This window comes from Saccopteryx bilineata, chromosome 4, assembly GCF_036850765.1.
Source record: "Saccopteryx bilineata isolate mSacBil1 chromosome 4, mSacBil1_pri_phased_curated, whole genome shotgun sequence".
Classification (NCBI taxonomy): domain Eukaryota; kingdom Metazoa; phylum Chordata; class Mammalia; order Chiroptera; family Emballonuridae; genus Saccopteryx; species Saccopteryx bilineata.
In genome coordinates, this window is record NC_089493.1 from 265,326,537 (window position 1) to 265,345,629 (window position 19,093).

The following is a 19,093-nucleotide window of genomic DNA, read 5'->3' on the forward strand; positions in this document are numbered from 1 at the left end:
AGTAGCTGTGCCCTTCAACCACCAGGCTGTCACTAAGAGATGGGAAGGGAGGAGGATGGCGACTAGAGAGCTAGTTTTGTGGGAGACTCCAGTCTGAGGACTACCGGCAGTGAGGGCTTGGGTGGGGGGAAGGGGCACTGAACATCTGGAGGCCTAGTGAGTGCTTCTCAGAGAGGCACAGGTCCTTGATGCCTGGAAACTGACACAGACAAGGTCAGATGCCATGCCCTTCCACCTGAGGCTGCCCTCTTCTGGTACAGACCCTCCCAAGTAAGTGCAGCGAGGAGATTCAGCCGGGGGAGGAGGCCTGCGGAGGGAGAGGCACTCCGTGAGGGAGGTGCCTTGGGGTTCCCTGAAAGAAGGGTTCTGGAGGGGGAGGGCTATCAGAATGAAAGGTTCAGGGAGGAGGATGGGGCTTAGTGTTAGGAGAGAGATGCTCAGGAAGAGAAAGGGTCTCTGTAAGGGGGAAGGGGCAACTTCCAAGAATAAAGCCCCAGGCCCTGGCCGGTTGGCTCAGCGGTAGAGCGTCGGCCTGGCGTGCGGGGGACCGGGGTTCGATTCCCGGCCAGGGCACATAGGAGAGGCGCCCATTTGCTTCTCCACCCCCCCTCCTTCCTCTCTGTCTCTCTCTTCCCCTCCCGCAGCCAAGGCTCCATTGGAGCAAAGATGGCCCGGGTGCTGGGGATGGCTCCTTGGCCTCTGCCCCAGGCGCTAGAGTGGCTCTGGTCGCGGCAGAGTGACGCCCCGGAGGGGCAGAGCATCGCCCTGTGGTGGGCAGAGCGTCGCCCCTGGTGGGCGTGCCGGGTGGATCCCGGTCGGGTGCATGCGGGAGTCTGTCTGACTGTCTCTCCCGTTTCCAGCTTCAGAAAAATACAAAAAAGAAAAAGAAAAAAAAAAAAAAGAATAAAGCCCCCAAGTCTGGCCCTACCTCCTTTGTCCCAGTCATACCTCTATTCCCTAACCATGCCTGCTGGCTTCCTTCTCCTGGACTCACCCAACTCAGCAGGATTTACAGGGTTAAGGTCCTGGGGCTCTCCCTGCAGAAAGGTCCTCCATCCTACCCTCTCCTCACCCCTGCCCTAGGGATCTCATGTCTCTGTCCACATCCACAGCTTGCCCAGCCTGCTCTCAGCTGCCAGCTGGAGGCCTCCTTTCAGTCCATTTGCAGCAGCCTCCCATCCACCTCTCTATGCAGAGACCCTCCCCTGCCCAACCTGGTCCCCAGCTGGAGGTGAACAGAAAGGTCTCTGTGCCCCTTCCTTTCCCTTATAAACACCACAGGTGGCCCTGAATCCAGACCCAGCTTTGAACTGCCTTTTTGATACCTTCCATTGGTGATTGTCTCTGTTTGAGCCTCAGTGTCTTCCTGGGCTCCACAGAGACAGTAAGCCATGTCTTGGCTGCCTCTTGAGGAGTCCAAGAGGCCTGGATGGGCAGACAAAAGTATGGTTTGGAAGGGTTGCTGTTGGCAGGCTGTCTGCCCTGACGCAGCTCCAGGCCCAATCCCATGCACTGGCACTTCTGATTCCTCAGCTCACAGACAGTGCATTTCTGTTGGGCTGGCCCTGCTCCCAACTTTGTCTCCCTCCACTGCCAGCCCACATGCTTCAGAGTACTCAGGGCAGATGCAAAAGGGAGCCTTGGGACTGCCAGCTTTCCCTGGAGCTGCACAAACGGGTGGGCTTTGTTCTGTTTCTTTGCCTTCAGCTCCATGTGTGAGGGCTGTCCCATCTCCACTAGACTTGTGAGGGAGTTCTTTCACAACCCCTCCTTCTCAGCGGGACAAACTCTTACTCATTCCTTAAGGCCCATTCAAATGTCTTTTCTCAGAATCTCCTTTTCTTAGCTCCTGAAGCACTTGACCCTCTCCTGTCCTGTCCTCTGAGCATGATTCTAATCTGTTTTGTGATGGAGCTGGTTGTTAACATGCTTGTTTCCTTTCTGAGATGGGGAAGGACTTTGAGGAAGTAACTCCAATCCAACTGTGGGTCCCAGCATTGCCCAGCACAGTGTCCTGCACACTTTGTGCCCCTGTGACTAGTTCTGAACTAGAGAGGGTGCAACGGAAGCTTTTGGATATGGCTGCCAGCAAAATTCCTTTGTGCTGAAACCACAGGCAGCCCTCACACATAGTAAGGGTCCTTTGTGTTTTCTTGTCTGGCTGCAGCACCTGTTTGGCAGAGTCCAGGCAGCTCGAGGTGACCATTTTATAGAAGGAAAAACTGAGGCCTTGAATTGTCACCGATATTTACATGCCTTTCTTCCTCACTGGACTGCACTGGATGTTTTTGGAAGGCATGAATTGTGTCTCTTTGTCTTCTGTGAATCTGAGCCCAGTTCAGAGCTTGAAATAGAGTAGGTATTCAAGACGGTTTACTTCGAATAAACTAATAAATGAATAAAAGTTCGGTTGGGCTTGCAATGGTTCCAGTACCACGAGTTCAGACTCCCACCCCTGGTCCTTTGCCTAGCTGGCTCCAGGGTCCCCACGCTTGCTTGGCTCGGTCTTTGGCGCCAGCCCCGCCCCGTCCCCGCCCTGTCCCCGCCCATTGGCCCTGCCCCGCAGCCCATAGACACCCGCCTTCAGGCTCCGCAGGACGCTCACCCCTGTTCCTCCATCATCTCCTGCAGCTCCATGCACTTGAGCTCCACGCGCCGTTTCCGCTCGTGGTCCAGGATCTCGCGGTGCGCGCGCTTCACCAGACCTGGCTCGGCGGCGCGCAGCTCCTCCTCCGCCCGCGGCCAGTTCCCCGACGAGGCGCCTGGCTGCGGGAAGCCGTTCGCAGCATCCGGCGGGGAGGGCATGCTGGCCGCCCCGTTGTTAACTGTGGAGGACATAGCAGCTGGCCCCGGAGCCGCTGGCTTCGGCCCTGCGGGACAAACACAGGCACGAGGCGGGATGGTCACTTCTCCGCCACCTGCTAAGCTCCTCTCTGCGCGGGTTAATCCTGGAGATTTAAAGGCCCACTCATAGCTCTAATCCGCTTCCCCCTAGGCTGCAGAGGGGGGTGGACAACAGGTTTGCACCTTTGGGTCACACCTCAGAACATGAGGAGGATTGGACACTGGGCTTTACCCATCTGTAAGATGGGTGAATGTTGGAGGGACTATAGATGATCTCTAAGGGTCCTTGGCTTGGAATGGTGTCATTTTCTGCGACCTAGTAACCAGTGCAACCCTTTCTGCCTTGTACCAATGCCTGAGCCTGACGGCCTAGCTCCTGCCTGCAACACCTGCTTGCAGCTCCCCAGATAATCAAATCGTTCCCTGGGAAAAATCTGTTACTTTATTCTTGGTTTTCCATCAGGCTCAGTTAAAATCCCCTCCTCCCCAAAACACTTATTGTCCTGGCTCTGGCTGGTGGGATGACAGACCACATGTGCTCCCACCTCCCTGAGTGCTCCCAGGGCAGCCCTGCAGAGATGGGCAAACAGCCTTCTCCAGGTTTGGGGGCATTCCCACCACAGATGTAGTTTTCAATTCCTACTTTTATCTGGCTAATTTCTCCAAAGCCAACAGTCAAGATGAGACCTGATCGAGATTGAAGCACATGGGACTGTCTACTCCTTTGTTCTAGAAACACTGCTTCTGAGGATGTGACCCAAAGTGGCACTGATGTTAGCTTTCCAGACAGCTACATCCTCCTACAGTCTCAGGGTGACGTGGGAGTCAGCATGGCTTGGGAGGTAAGAAGTCTTGAGTCCATGCTAGCCCAAAGTAGAGCATGTGCATTCTTTTGTGTGGGCACACACACACATACACACCAAAGACCTATCTTATCAGAGGGAGGCACCTCCTGAGCTATTTCCATTTCCTTTCTCCAAGGTTCTGTTAGTTGCTAAGCAACAGGGAGTGGGGTGGGAGGGAGGGAAAGGGTAGAGGGAGATGGGAAGAGAAGAGATTGGCCATGTCTGGACATCCTGGATGGGCCTTTCCTGCAACACAACCCCAACACACATTCCCCTTACCAGCCTCAGAGTGATGTGGGTGAGGAGTATTCATAGCTACAGAGACTGGAAGGCAGAGAAGAGAGAGGAGAGAGGGGGACTGTGAGAGGCACTAGAGGCTCTGAAGGGAACAGTGACAGTGGGGATGAGAACATACGCTCCTTTATATGTCCATTCCCTTAAGTCCCAAGTTCTTGGGTTCTAAGCCACGATCCTCCACTCCTTGCTGTGTGACCCAGAGAACATCACTGCCCCTCTCCGAGCCTCTGATCCCCACCTATACCTGGGAGCATCAACTAAACTCTTCAGGAGAAGAGGGCTCTTGGGGTTTTACAGACCAAAGCTATTCTTTTAACCTTTCTTTACCCCAAACTCTACAGGCATCCTGCCTGTTCCTACCCCACCACTGCACCTCAGTTCCACCAGGGCTTCTCCTGGGGCATCCCATAAGCATCACCAACTTCCCAGTCCCCACACAGAGCTCTGGGAACACTGCTCCCCAACTGCCTTGGCCATGATGCTCGACTCATGAGTGAACCCTCGGTATGTTGGTCACCTGAGCCAGGGACATGTATGGAGCTTGGAGATCTCCACTGCCCTGGCCCACTGCCACTCACCCATCATCAAGTTTGGTTCCTCATCCCTTCTCAACATCGCTCACATTTATCCACTTCCTTCCCTCCCATTATGATCTCAATCCAAGCCCCTTAGTCTGGTCTACTCTGGCCTCGGCATCCTGCCTGGGCCCTCTGCCCTCTCTGTTCATCCTGCATCTGCTATCTGGCAGATCAGTCCAGGAGCAAATCAGACTGTGTCATGCCCTAATTAACAGCCTCTAGTGGCTTTCCTATCACCTTGGCTTAAAGTTCTGACATGGCCTGCCTTTTGGTTTAGCCTTAACCCACAGATTCTCTGTTTTTCTTGCCTCCAGGCCTTTCCATTTGCCTCTCTCTTTCCCTAAGACATTCTTCTGTCTCCTACATGTCCTCAAAGTCACTGCTCATAGGCATCACCACCTTCTGAAAGCCTTCCCATAGCCCTCTGGCTGGTGCTGCCCTCCCAGAGCTCTTACTACTCACTGTTGTTACTGTAGGTTCACAGGCCTGGCTCCCCCTGGGTTGGGGGGCAGTTTAGTTTTTTGCCCCTAGGGCCAGCAAAGTGCCTGAACAGGTGGAGCTCAATGCATATGGATAAAACAAATGGAAAACAATTCCAGCAGGAGGCAGGATGGAGGAATACCTGGTACCATTCTCAGTACAGCCGGCAAGACCCCTTCATGTTTTGCATTATGCTATCTTGCAGCTTTATCCCTTGCTCCACCTTATCCTGAAACCAATGTCCAGCCCCTTAGCCTTAGTCATCTGTTCCCCTACAAACATTCTCACTCCTTTGTGCCTTTGCTCATGTGGTTCCTCTGTGCTGGAATACTTGTTCCCTTCTTCTCCATCTGGGGAACTTCTACTCATCCTTCAGGGCCCAGCCCAAATGTCACCTCCCCTGGGAAGCCTTCCCTGCTTCTGAGGAAGAATGAGTCATTCCCTCCTTGATTCCCACCGCTTTTGTCCTCACCTCTTTAGCTACTGAGGTTCAACTTGTTGTTTTCATTTGACCTTGTTCTAGACTGTGAGCCCTTTGAGGGGAGGGGACCATCCCTTCATTCCAGCTCCTCAAAGCCCTCCAAGCACCTGGCAGTGCAGGAAGCACACTGAAGGAGTGGGGAGACAGTGCTCAGGCCCAGAAAGAGCTGTGGAGGAGCCAGGTTCTTAGCCATGCTGCTCTGCAGGCTTACCCTCTGGTGTAGCTGAGGCTCCCCAGCCCGAAACTTGGCCCAATCTCCTTGAGGGCAGGGGAGGAGAAGCTGATGGGGGCGGTTCTGAATGTACTCAGATTCCAGACTTGAGAAAGTCTATCCCCAGAACTTGGAGAATATCTGGGTGAGACTGCTAGGCTGCTGGGGGCAATCTTTCAGGAATGACTGAGGAGGAAGGGAGAGGAGTGTACAGGTACAGGGGGCAGGGGCAGCCTGCATTTTTATTAGGACAGATGGTGGATTCTACCAACTTCTGGTAAGTTGGAGGGTGCCAGGCAGGAATCTGAGGCAGGTTATTAAAAGGATGACCCTTGAACCCCTAGAGGAGGGGCCAGGGGTCATTGCACACTAAGACTACTTCTTTCCGAGTTAGAGTTGCTAGACCAGCAAGCCAGGGAGGTACTGCAGGCACAGTGTCTCTCTGTAGGACATTTGACATCTTTTATGGAATCCTTATGAGATTCCGTAAAGCAAAGACATCATGCTGGTGGGAACTAATATTCTGTACTATTGTAATTGGTGGATAGATTGACTTATATTCAAGAGAGCTAATTAATAGGTCAATGTCATATGAGATGGAGGTATTTAGTGCAGGACCACAGGGCTATGTCCTTACCATTGATCCAATATGTTCACCACTGACTGGATGGAACTTTGACAACCTGATGATCAAATTAACCAAGGACACCACCTGGGAAGGCTCATAATTTCAGAGCAGAATCTAAAAAGAATCAATAGACTGGGAAGATGGAAGGAATCTAAGAAAGTGAAAGAGGATAATGAAAAATGCCACACTCTGAAACTAAATTCCTAAAATTGGAATGGGTTCAACATAGTTTAGTAGCAACATACTTAAGATTTGGGGATTTTCAATGGTCACAGACTCAATCATGATGTGGTTGCCAAAAGTGCATGTTATCTTATGCTACATCAACAAAAATATGGTATGTAGAATGAGGAGATGTTAAGAACATACAAGCTATCAGAATCCCTATTTTTAAATATTTGAAGGACTGTAGCAGATATAGGCCACGCCTGGATAGGCCCCAGATGGTGGATCCCAGTTGGGGTGCATGCAAGAGTCTGGAGAAGTAGGTAGGGTTGCCAAATTGGACAAATAAAAATATAAAATGTGAAGTTAAATTAAATTTGAATTTCATATATAGGGCATATTTTTTTTTTTTAGCGAGAGATAGAGAGAGAGGGACAGACAAGGGATAAACAGACAAAAAGGGAGAGAAATGAGAAGTATCAATTCAGTTGCAGCACCTTAGTTCATTGATTGCTTTCTCATATATGCCTTGACTGGGGGGCTTCCAGCTAAGCCAGTGACCCCTTGCCCAAGCCAGTGACCTTGGGCTCAAGCCAGTGACCTTGGGCTTCAAGCTAGCAATCTTTGGGCTCAAGCCAGTAACCATGGGGTCATGTCTATCATCCCACACTCAAGCTGGCGACCCCATGCTCAAGCTGGTGAGCCCACACTCAAGTCAGATGAGCCCTCACTCAAGCCAGTGACCTCGGGGTCTTGAACATGGGTCCTCAGCATCCTAGGCCCACACTCTATCCATTGTGCCACTGCCTGGACAGGCTACATGGGACATATTTATACTAAAAAATTATTCACTGTTTATATGAAATTCAAATTTAACTGTGTATCCTGTTATTTTATATGTTAATACTACCTGGGACTCACCCCAGACCTGCTGAATCACAATTTCTGGAGGTGAAATTGTTGATGTTCCCCAGGTGCTTCTGGTATAGAGTATGGCCCAGCAATAGAGAGCCCTGTCAGAGCAACAACTCTCAGATTTTATTAGGTCTCAGAGTCACCTGGAGGGCTTGTTAAAACAGACAGTTGAGCCCCACCCTGAGAGTTTCTGACTCAGTAGGTCTGGGGTCTAAATTCTCAGATCTCATGTCTGAGAATTTCCATGTCTAACAAGCCCCCAAGTGCTGTCCTTTGATGGCAAAGAGAGGAGAAAGGCCCTAGCAAATCTGCCCCACTGTCACTTTGTCCGTTCAGACTCACCCACTGCCAGCCTTTGTTCCACAAGACAAAGCCAGAATTCCTGCAGGGAAGTCATCTAGAGTGCCACCTAGATGACTTCAACTTCAGTTAAGTTTAAGACACAGGGTTTTTTTTTCTCTAACAATCAAATCTTTTTTTTTTTTTTTTGGTATTTTTCCAAAGTTAGAATTCTGAGGGGAGGCAGCCAGACAGACTTCCGCATGTGCTGGACCAGGATCCACCCTGCATGCCCACCAGGGGGCAATGCTCTGCCCATCTGGGGCGTTGCTCTGTTGCTGCCCGAGCCATTCTAGCGCCTGAGGCAGAGGCCATAGAGCCATCCTCAGCACTGGGGCCAACTTTGCTCCAATGGAGCCTTGGCTGCGAGAGGGGAAGAGAGAGAGGAAAGAGAGGGAGAAGGGTGGAGAAGCAGATGGGCGCTTCTCCTGTGTGCCCTGACCAGAAATCAAACCCGGGACTTTCACATGCTGGGCTGAAGCTCTATTGCTGAGCCAACCAGCCAGAGCCTAACAATCAAATCTTTTTTTTTTTCTTAAAATTTTAAAGACTTTATTTATTCATTAGAAAGAGAGAGAGAGAGAGAGAGAGAGAGAGAAAGAGAGAGAGGAAGAGCAGGAAGCATCAACTCTCATATGTGCCTTAATGAGGCAAGCCCAGGGTTTTGAACCAGCGACCTCAGCATTCCAGGTTGATGCTTTATCCACTGTGCCACCACAGGTCAGGCCTAACAATCAAATCTTAAAAACAAACAAACAACTAAGCAGTTCACTTCATTCCAGGATGACTGAGTTCCCCATTACAGGGACTGTTCAAACAGAAGCTAGATATTACAGTCACTCAAACACTGACCCAATATCTACTCTGGGCTCCACCTTATGAAAGGCTGAGGATTTGGAGATGAAGAAGACCCCACCCTGGCCCTCTGGGAGCTTATAGCCTGGGTTAGGAAACTAATAGTTATCAGGTATAGGGTGATAAAACAGAATTTGAGGAGTGTGTGCAGCTTTGGTTGGTTGGTCAGGGCAGGCCTCCCTCCCAGGGGGTGGGAGGGGCTGGAGGCAGGGACACCGGAGCAGGTGAGGCCTGAACAGCATTCAAGAAGTAGACAGATTTGCCTGACCAGGCGGTGGCACAGTGAAGAGAGTGTTGGATTGGGACGTGGAAGACCCAAGTTTGAAACCCCTAAGTCACTGGGCTCATCAGCTTGAGCATGGTATCACAGACATGACCCCATGGTTGATGGTTTGTCTCTAAAGGTCTCTGGCTTGAAGCCCAAAGTCGCTGGTTTGAGCCCAAGGTTACTGGCTTGAGCAAGGGGTCACTCGCTCTGCTGTAGCCCCTTGGTCAAGGCACATATGAGAAAACAATCAGTGATCAACTAAGGAGCTGCAATGAAGAATTGATGCTTCTCATCTATCTCCCTTCCTGTCTGTCTGTCCCTCTCTCTGACTCTCTGTCAAAAAAAAAAAAAAAAAGACTAGGTATATGATGCATACGATGCAGCCATTTACTATGTTGGGGAACATGGAGGGCAGATGGAGAGTGTGGTGAAGGTGAGGAGCTTGGGGGGGGGGTTGAAGCAGGCAAATATGAAATGTAACCCTAACCCTAATTTGCCAAGGTTCCTAGGGACATTGACACTGAGTCTCTTTGGAGGCAGAGCACCAAATGCGAAGTCTTTCTCTACAAGCCTTGAGACCCTGAGCAAGTCTCTCCCCTTTCTGGACCCTGGAGTGAGGACAGGCCCTTTCCTATTCTGGAAATCTAGGTGGTACTAATTACATATGTATACTGCCAAACTTTCAGGCCACTCCCTTCCTACTGATGTAGCCAGTGGCCAGAGACGCAACGGACACGCCCAGAGCTCAGCTCTGGGTCAGGTCCCAAGGGCAAGCCCAGATGCTGGACTAGCCAAACCTATGTGCAGATTAAGTCATACAGATCTAAGCAATTAAAGAGCCAGACCCCTGTTTTCCAAGCTTCATGGTTGAGTCCCTGTGCTTGCCTCTTGCTTCCAGACCCAAGTCTGAGTTCATTGAGCAGAGCTGACCAAAGACAGGATGGAACAGTCTGGCTGCTGGTACCTGCAAGTCCAGCCTTGCTGCTGGAGATTAATTGAAGGTGAAACAGTCCATCTGTATTGCAGGGTCCAGTCTGCTGAAAGGCACGGAGGCCTCTCAGCTAATGAGATCATTACTCATCCTGGGGCTCGGAAGGGTGGGATGCTCAGATTCGTAGTAGCCTGGCCAGATCTGGGGAGAGGGAGCAGTGGACCACATAACTGTCTGAGGGGAGGACTGGGCCCTGTCCTAGGGAACCCTGGTTTGAGGGAAGACAGGGCTATGGTCTTTGGAAATTCATAATCTTAGTGATCTTGTCATGTGACTTAAACTCTGTGCCTCAGTTTCCTTCTCTATAAAATCAAACTAATAACAACACCCTCCTCACAGGTTTGTTGTAAAGGGTGAATACATGTGAAACGCTACCACAGTGCCTAGCACGCAATGAATGTCTCATAAATGGCACCAGTGGTTGTTATGACTATTTGTCAGTGGTGACTGTCCAGTTTTGGACATGGTGGTATGAGGCGTCCCTAGACATCCAGGGGACGATGTCTAGGAGCCTCAGATCCCGGGTCTGGCACTCAGGAGGCTGAGGTCAGGCCTGTTTGGGGATTGTCAGTACATAGAGACTGAGACTGGAGAGTGAACAAGGTTGATGGTCATGGAGGGAGGAAAGAGCAGAACCAGGCGCTCAGGGCAGGGGGTGGGTGTCATTCCGAGGAGCTGGCTGAGGTGACACGGGCCACTTTCCTACTACTGGCCTCAGCAAACTCCTCCCCTTCTCATCTCACTCCCAGTGCCTCAGCCTCCAGCAGCCATGGTACCAACCCAGGGGTCCCCTTTGCTCCTGAGGTTCAGAAGCCTCTCTCACCAGGGGGCAGCACTCACTTCCCTGGGAGCCCCCACCTGCCAGAGACCCACCTCCCTAGTAATAATGTCAGGACTCAAGGCCTCCACACTTTCAGCATCACAGGTTCCCACAGCCTCAAGTAAGCGCTTGACCCACAGTCACACACAATTTAACCACATTCTTGCTACTACAGCCTTCCTGCTGTCTCACAGGCCCAGGAAAGCAGGAAGTGGGTGGACAAAGAGCACTGGATTTGGAGTCAGAGGACTTAAGCTTGAGTTTTAGTTCACGCATTTCTTCCTAGGTGATCAGGGAAAGTCATTAAACCTTCTGAGCTCAGTTTTCTAATCTGTAAAATGAAGACAATATTCCTTACCTTACAGTGTGATGGGATCATACATTCTTTCAGTGACAAGCGTGTTTTGAAGACAGATCCTAACTACACCCTCTCCCTGCACCCTGGCCTGGTGCTTGGGGAAGCAAATAAGAGATCAGAGGACATATACTTGGCCTGGGATGGTCAGGGAAGTCTTCACAAAGACAGTGGTGTTTGAACTGGCACTTTGGAAGGTGAATTGCTCCTCATAAGGCAGGGAAGGTCTAGGTGGGGGACAGCACAGGCTGAGGGCAAGGGCAGGCTGGGTGCAGGGTCTTGGGAGTGAGAGGACCGGGATGGAGTGCGATCCCTGATGGGAGGTGCCTTCCTGTGAAGTGGGAGCTGCGAACACGGTGTGAGCCCTTCTAGAGAAAAAGCCTAGTGTGGGAGAGTGAGTGGAGAGGGATGTGCCTTCTGAATTTCCTGGAGGAAAAACTTCTTTGTAGCTGTCAGAAACATGATAGAACTGACAAATGCTCATGAAACCACGTACTTAGGTTGTGAAACTAAGTCCAGGTCTTTGTAAAAATGAGTGTGCTACAACAATGGTTTGTCAAGATATTTTGTCAGGCTGGGAAAGAAAACCCATCTCCATTTTGTCCAAGGAAGCTCGTTGTGTCTCACACCACCTCAGTGCCTGGCACTGAAGCCAGGCTGTACCTATTACACCGATGTGTCCCCTGGAACACTGGGAAAAGGGGCTCTTCTGTCAACCCTTTTCTGTGGGGACCCCTCTCCAGACCTCCAGTCCCTGAGCAAATCCAGCCAAGTGGCTACAACTGGAAGTCGTCACATGCTCCCTGCCCAGGAAAGGTCCCTCAGCTTTAGGGATAGGTCAAGCCCTTATGTCACAGCTATTCAGTGAGTGGCCACTCTGGGGCCCAGGAGAGGACAAGAGAGAGAGACATGAGGGCGAAGCAGTGATTCCTGTAATGTAGCAAGGTATGTGCTGGGATGGGGGACATGTAGAAATTTTTTTTTTTTTTTTTCATTTTTCTGAAGCTGGAAACAGGGAGAGACAGTCAGACAGACTCCCGCATGCGCCCGACCGGGATCCACCCGGCACGCCCACCATGGGGCAACGCTCTGCCCACCAGGGGGCGATGCTCTGCCCATTCTGGGCGTCGCCATGTTGCGACCAGAGCCACTCTAGCGCCTGAGGCAGAGGCCACAGAGCCATCCCCAGCGCCCGGGCCATCTTTGCTACAATGGAGCCTCGGCTGCGGGAGGGGAAGAGAGAGACAGAGAGGAAAGCGCGGCGGAGGGGTGGAGAAGCAAATGGGCGCTTCTCCTGTGTGCCCTGGCCGGGAATCGAACCCGGGTCCTCCGCACGCTAGGCCGACGCTCTACCGCTGAGCCAACCGGCCAGGGCTTGACATGTAGAAAATTAACTGAGCTGTGATGTGTGTAGGGAGGAGCCTAGTTGGGAGGTCTTCCTGGAAGAGTGATCTTGAAGCATAGTAGGAGCTAGTGGGATAAAGAAGGGAAGGAAGAATGTCTTGGGTAGAGTGAGAGTTGCACAGGAATAAAGCTTAAAGAGGAAAGAGAATGGGCTTGCGCACAGCTGAACACAGTTAGGAGAGTGGGCAGAGGGGCTAGGGCTACACCCTGCAGGCAGTAGGGAGCCAGTGAGGGCTGTTGAGCTTCTTGGGAGGTCATGGTCAGATTTGCTTTTTAAAAATTTATTTACTTATTTATTCATTTTAGAGAGGAGAGAGAAGGGGGTAGGAGCAGGAAGCATCAACTCCCACATGTGCCTTGACCAGGCAAGCTCAAGATTTCAAAACAGTGACCTTTATCCACTTGGATAAAGGTCCACTTTATAAAGCATCCAGGTCGATGCTTTATCCACTGCGCCACCAGAGGCCAGGCTAGATTTGCATTTTGGAAAGCTCTCTTTCACTGCTACCCTGTGCTTTCACTTTTGCTGGCCCTTAACCATTTAGAGAGAGATGTGACCCCAACTCCACATTAACCCAGTCCACGTTAATCAAGACAGATGTAAAACTTGAAATGCATTAATAAATAGACTCAATAAAATAAAATAAAAATCAAGATGGACGTGTGACCCTAGCCAGGTAGCTCAGTTGGTTACAGTGTGGTCCCGATATGCCAAGGTTGCAGGTTCAATCCCCAATCACAAGAATCAATCAATGAATGCATAAATAAGTGGAACAACAAATCAATGTTTCTCTCCTTTCCTCTTTCTGTCCCAAATCAATTAAAAAAAAAAAAGACAACATGTGCAGATCAGCAAGTGGCAGAAAAGCCAGACTAGGTTCACATCACTTACTATGTACCCTAATGTGACTTAACCTCTGTGCTCAGTTTCCTCATTTGTAAAATGGTGTTAATATAAGTAATCCCCTAAGGGTGAAGGAATTAACTCTTTAGTTAAGAGAACTTACTTAGTTTTATGTGTAAAAGTGTTAATTGCTAGTATTACCATAGACAATGCCAAGCAGTCTCAACCAGTACAGGCATGTGCTAACCAGTGAGATATATAGTCAGTATATATCAAAACAGATCATGTAGATAACTTACCATTCCAAATCCATACCAACCTGTGAAGACTAGGAGGCCAACAAGGTCACTTTCCACAGATACCAACCCACATGGACCAGTGGAAATCAGTATTCACTGGTAAGAAAATGCTGCAGGGTGATGCCCGGGAGGAAGGTGCTGGGGCAGGCCGGCAGTGATAGGGTTAGCCAAGTGAGCCTCCTCTCTGCCTCCCGGGGACTCTCTGGGGACCATGAGGCGGTGAGGCGGTGAGGCGGAGGCGCTGCTTGTTACCCAACCCTCCAGAAGATGCTGTGGGGGAGGGGGAGAGAGGGAGAAATGCTGAATGCCTTCCTTTCAATTATTCAGCAGCCAGAGCTTCCTGCCGCCCCTGATGGAGCCAGAGGAAGTCCTTGGCCAGAGTCCCCAGGCTGGGCCTGGCTGGGTTGGTAGAGGTCTTGTTCCAGGAGGGGCATGCAGCTGGGCCTGCAGGGGTGCTAGCACCATAGCCTGAGCCTGCACCACAGTGCTCTTGGTCCCTCTCCTGTCCTTCCCAATCCAGCCCTGCCCTGGGCCCAGCTGTCCCTGGCAAGACTTAGAGCTGTCTCCTTCCCTGCAGTCTCAGCCTGTGCTATAGAATGGAGGGACTGAGGCTGGCCAAGTTCCCAGAGCCAAAACGGAGTGGCCAGGGCAGGCAATGGAAAGAGGGCAAGCCCACTGACCACAGGAGAAAGCCCAGGGAGCTTAGCTGGCACCCGGGTCCTGGGCATCCTGTTCAGCCCCCACTGTGTCTCAGACACAGGGCACTCTGTTCCACCAAAGAACACACTGGTTCAGGCTGTTCCCTCTCCCTGCAATGGTCTTACCCTTCCATTCGTCCTGCAAGACTCTGATCAGGAATCACTTCCCTGGTGAAGCCTTCCGTGACCTCCTGGGGGACACACCTCTGCTGTGCTCCCGGAGCCTCACCCTCTGGCTACCACTCTCAGCATTCACCTCATTCTATTGTGAGGTTCTGTTTGCTCCCTGGTCTAGTGAGGGATCTCCAAGGGTAGTGATTGGATTGCCCTGTCTTCGTGTTTCTGGTGCTCCACACTGAACTTGGCACAAAGCAGCTGTGAACATTTGTTAAAACCCAGCCTGTGTTTGCACTGATGGCAAGCTTACTACTTGTTTTTGTTACTGCCAGCTCTGAGGACCCAGTGGGAAAAGTCCTTAGTTGCTGCTCTTACTATGCCTAGGCTTTGTGAGTTGACATTAGCATAGGCCACGTTTTTACATAGTTTGTAAGTCCTGGGGTCCAGCTCTGACTTTGAAGGGATAGAGTGGACTTGTCTGGCATCCAGGCTCCTGTCCATCAGCCTGAGGCCCCTGTTCCTGTTCCTTTTGGATCTGATTTGGATCCCCAGAACAGAGGATCTAAGTGGCAGGTCTCAGGGACAAGGAAGCCTCAGCTGTCTGTTCCCCACAGAAGGACCCACAGTATAGGCAATACATCCAGGTGAGACCAGTGCAGACCACTGTAGCTGCAGACAGGCTATAGAGAGCCTGAATCAATACATCAAAACAGAGGATGGTGGGGAACCCACAAACCAATGTAAACCAGTACTATAGACTAGTGGAATAGAGCAGAACATGCAATACCAGTCATTGAAAGGAAGGCAGACCAGTTCCATCCAGTAGACAGACCTGTGTAAACCAGTACTGATACCATAAAGGCAAATAGTATTTGAGTGTCCCCTGCACTCTAGTGGAACAAAGGAGTTCCCAGCCCACTCTGCTCCTATTCAGGGTCCTTGCTACCCTTCAGGGAGCTGTAGTCTTCCAGCCAGGGAACAGATAGCTTCCGTGTGGCTGCCTGAGCTAGGATGGAGATTTGGGATGGGAACTTGAGAAAGAATCTGTGCATGGCTGAACTGTCACTGATGGCGTAGGCTCCCACGGAGGTGGCGATCTGTGTGTCCTGGGGAGGGTCCAAGCCAGATGGCATCAGTGAGGTGTTCTAGGGAGAGCCACCTATGCGTCAGGACTCCATGCTCTCTGAGGACCCTCCTATGCTGCCCTCTGGGGCTGAGCCTGGAGTGAAATCAGAGGAGCCCGTGGGCTCTCATTAGCTCCCATCACTCCATTCATCTCCTCCTCCTCCCCACCAGGATCCAGTCCTCCCAGGCTCACACCTGGAAGCTGGGGAAAGCTAAGATGAGTTAGAAACTCTATAACCAGATCTCTTTTCCTTTTGAGGCCTCAGTTTCCTTATCCGGATGACATGTCAGGAGCCTGGGGCCAGGGTAAGGCTGGGCTCTAAGTCCCTAGTAGTTCAAGATGAGAATAATCAAAGATGTGTGGTGATGTGCCTCCCCAGGAGCTATCAGCAAGAAGGGTGTGCTGGACAAACAGATAAGCCCCTTCTATGGACTGGGGTGGGTGACAGGAGAAGCCAAGGGCAGCTGCCTTCACTGCCCACAGAATCTCATTATGGAAAATTCCCTCTATTGACTCAGCTCTAATCAGGCAGGCTGCCCTGGGCATCCCCCCCTCAGGTTTCTGCTGGGCTGGGTGAGATCAAAGAGAGCCGGGCTGGGGGCTGGAGCTTCATCTGCCATTCTCATCGATCCAGATGCGCCTCTTGTTGCTAGGCAACAGCTTCCAGTCTCTCCTGGTCCTTCCTCCCCCAGGGGCTGCAGGCTAGGGCAGTGGGGGGGGGGGGTGTATTCATTCTCCAGATTTTCTTGTAACAAGCTAGAGATCCATCACCAAGCAGGGAGCTTCCCACTTGCCTAGAAAGTGCCCCCCAATTCTGGGGACTTGACCCTCTCACTAAAATGCACCCCTTTCTCCCCTACATTTGTATTCATCTCCAGAATATCCAAAATCCACACCTCTGCTCCATGTAAGCACTCTCAGGAATACAGGCCAGGGATTCACCAGAGAGGGGAGTGGACCTTCAGGGGATCTATGACAAAGTCAAGAGGAGACTGCAGGCTACCAACTTTCAGCTCAGCATTGGACTGGGTGTGAGAGCCATTTAATCTTGAGAGAATGGCTCTGAAGACAAATTCACGCTCCCAGTTTTGAGTGGGTTGGCTTTTTTTCTTTTCTGAAAACGTAGGATGCATTTTATAGTAGTTTTTTTTCTTTTTTGTTTCAAGTGCTATAATTTAAAACTGTAAATTGTGCTTTGAAACAGGTATTAAAATGTACTATGGGTTTTGGGGTCTGTAATTGACTAAATAATGCAAGTCTGATCATCTTATCACAGTTTAATATTTTGCATATTTTATCTACCCGATACTGCTCATCCCCTTTTTAAAACTGTATATGTACACTTCATCCCAGCAGTTGTTATGTGGTGACCTACTTATATCATACCTTATTTAGGATGTTAATGTCTCTCCCCCTCTGAGGTCTTTGCAGCCCTTGGGGATCGAAAGTATCTCACTCTTCCCTATAGTCTCTCATCAAACCTTTTTTAGTGCAACTAAGGAAGAGGAAGAGATGATGCATCTATCTCCACAGTGGGAAGAGCCAGAACTCAGCAGTCTGGGGGCCCAGCCCTGAGAACCCAGCGCTGAGAGGTGCACGGTCCCTGGGCAGCAGTCCCGGTGTCCTAGGGCTTGCCACTGCCTGCCGCCTGCTCCCCCAGCTCCGCAACACAGTGATGCTCCTGCCTGACTCCCCTGCCCAGCCCCCGTCACACACTTCAACTCTGAGAGCCACAGCTTTCTAGGGTCCTTGACAAATGGTAGCCAATTAATGTCAATTAATCTGATTAGCCTAAATGGTTAATTAAGCAGTTAATTAAAAACATCATTGACAATAACCTATGGTTCCTGAGGGATTGTGGATGGGAGGCATTATTGGTGGGGAGGGGGTCCCTCCTTGCTCTAGGAAGGGACAAGCCCCTTAAGGTCAGATTGGGAGTGAGAGCTGCTCCTGCAGCTGTGGCTTCTCCCAGTCTCCACCTTGCTCAGCCATCAGCCCATAGCATCATTATCAGGTTGTCCAACCCTACTCCAGCCACAAGCTCTCTCCCAGCCGCTGGCCAGTGCTGAGAGGGTCTGGATTCTTTGGGCGAGGCTGAACTCTAGCACAGCAAAGGAGGGAGAGAGGCCTTCATTCTGGGAAACTTTCATCCTAAAACCCCAGAGAGGAGTCCTGGCCTTTATTGCCACTGCCCCCACCCAGACCACACACCTCACAGTTTACAACCCCATTAAGACCTGGGACTTCCCCAAACTACAGAGCAGCTGTGGAGGGAAACTGTCATCCTTAAGCCCATCCTACAGAAGGGGAAACTAAGCACCTCCAATATGCCATGCCCTATGTTTGCACTGGGGACCTGCAACTGTGAATAACACAGGGTCCCTTGCCTCAAATAACTCCTAATCTGGGCATCACAGAATAGTGCAGCCTCTGTGGTCCTACCATGTCTTAGCTGGGTGGTGCTGGGATGCCTCAGTATCCTCCACTGTGATCTGGCTTCTGATAGGATGTTGTGAAGACTAAATGAGTTAGTATACATGAAGCCCCTAGAGCAGGGACTGGCACGTGGGAAATGCTAGATGAGTGCCTATGATGATTACTGAGGAAGGCAGAGGGTAAACAACCAGCCAGGACAGAGTATAAAAGGGGCCAAGAAAGAAGCAGCACTGGGCACTTGGAGGCACACAGGGGAATGGACCTGGAGCAAGCATTGTACAGAAGACATGTGAGCAGAGTCTAAAGTTCAAGGAGGTAGAGGAAGAGGAAAAAGGGAATCCAGCTAAAGGGAACAGTGGGTGCAAAGCAATGAGGCGCCATGTCTCAACTCTAGCATGTACAGTCATTTGGGTGCTTTAAAAAATGCACACACACACCCCCCGCCCAAGCCCTACACTCAGGTTCTGAATGGGCAGGTCCCAGGAATCTGCTTTTCATGGAATGTTCTGGAAATGCTGAGGCAGGTATTCCGCGTCTAGAGACCATGACTGCGGTGATTCTGCTTGTCCCAGGTTGGGAGGAGCAGAGCCGCAGTAGGAGAGGCCCTAGGCCATGTGACCCGTGTCCTGAAAGCGCGCCACAGGCCCCCCTGTTCTCTCCATCTGTCCAAATCATGTTCGCCCTTCAGGGGTGACCTTCCTGAAGCAGCTCTGGCTGTGTGCTTACCTGCTGGAAACATCCCTTGGTTTCTCTGCTGCCCATAGGAGAAAGGTTAGACTCCCCTGCCTAACACTAAGGCCCCTCGTGAGGTCTCTCCCTCCAGCCTGGCCCTTTGCCCCTTAGGCCAGGTCCTGATTCTCCAGCAACACTATTTCCCAAGTGCCTGGTGCCCTTTTCTCCTCCATAGTTCTGCTTATGCTGTTCCCTCTGCCCAAAATACTCTTCTCCCTTTTCTCTGATGGCAAACCTATATTCATCCTATTAGGTCCATCTGTAAATAACAGCTCCAAAGTCACCCAGGCAGGCAATCCTCCCACCACTACAACTGCCTGGAAGCCCAGGAAGTTCCCACATAACTCATATTACATCTCCAAACA

General features: G+C 51.0%; 1 protein-coding gene across 2 annotated transcripts in view; it reads right to left on the minus strand.

The window, feature by feature from the left end:
* The window catches only part of SRRM3 (serine/arginine repetitive matrix 3), a 58,081-nt gene that overhangs the window by 32,335 nt on the left and 6,653 nt on the right, over positions 1-19,093 (minus strand). For both annotated transcript variants that reach the window (XM_066274500.1, XM_066274501.1), the window contains exon 2: positions 2,606-2,870. In XM_066274500.1, coding sequence (XP_066130597.1) covers positions 2,606-2,838 — 233 coding nt within the window. In that variant the 5' untranslated portion in view covers positions 2,839-2,870. The remainder of the gene's footprint in view (positions 1-2,605; positions 2,871-19,093) is intronic.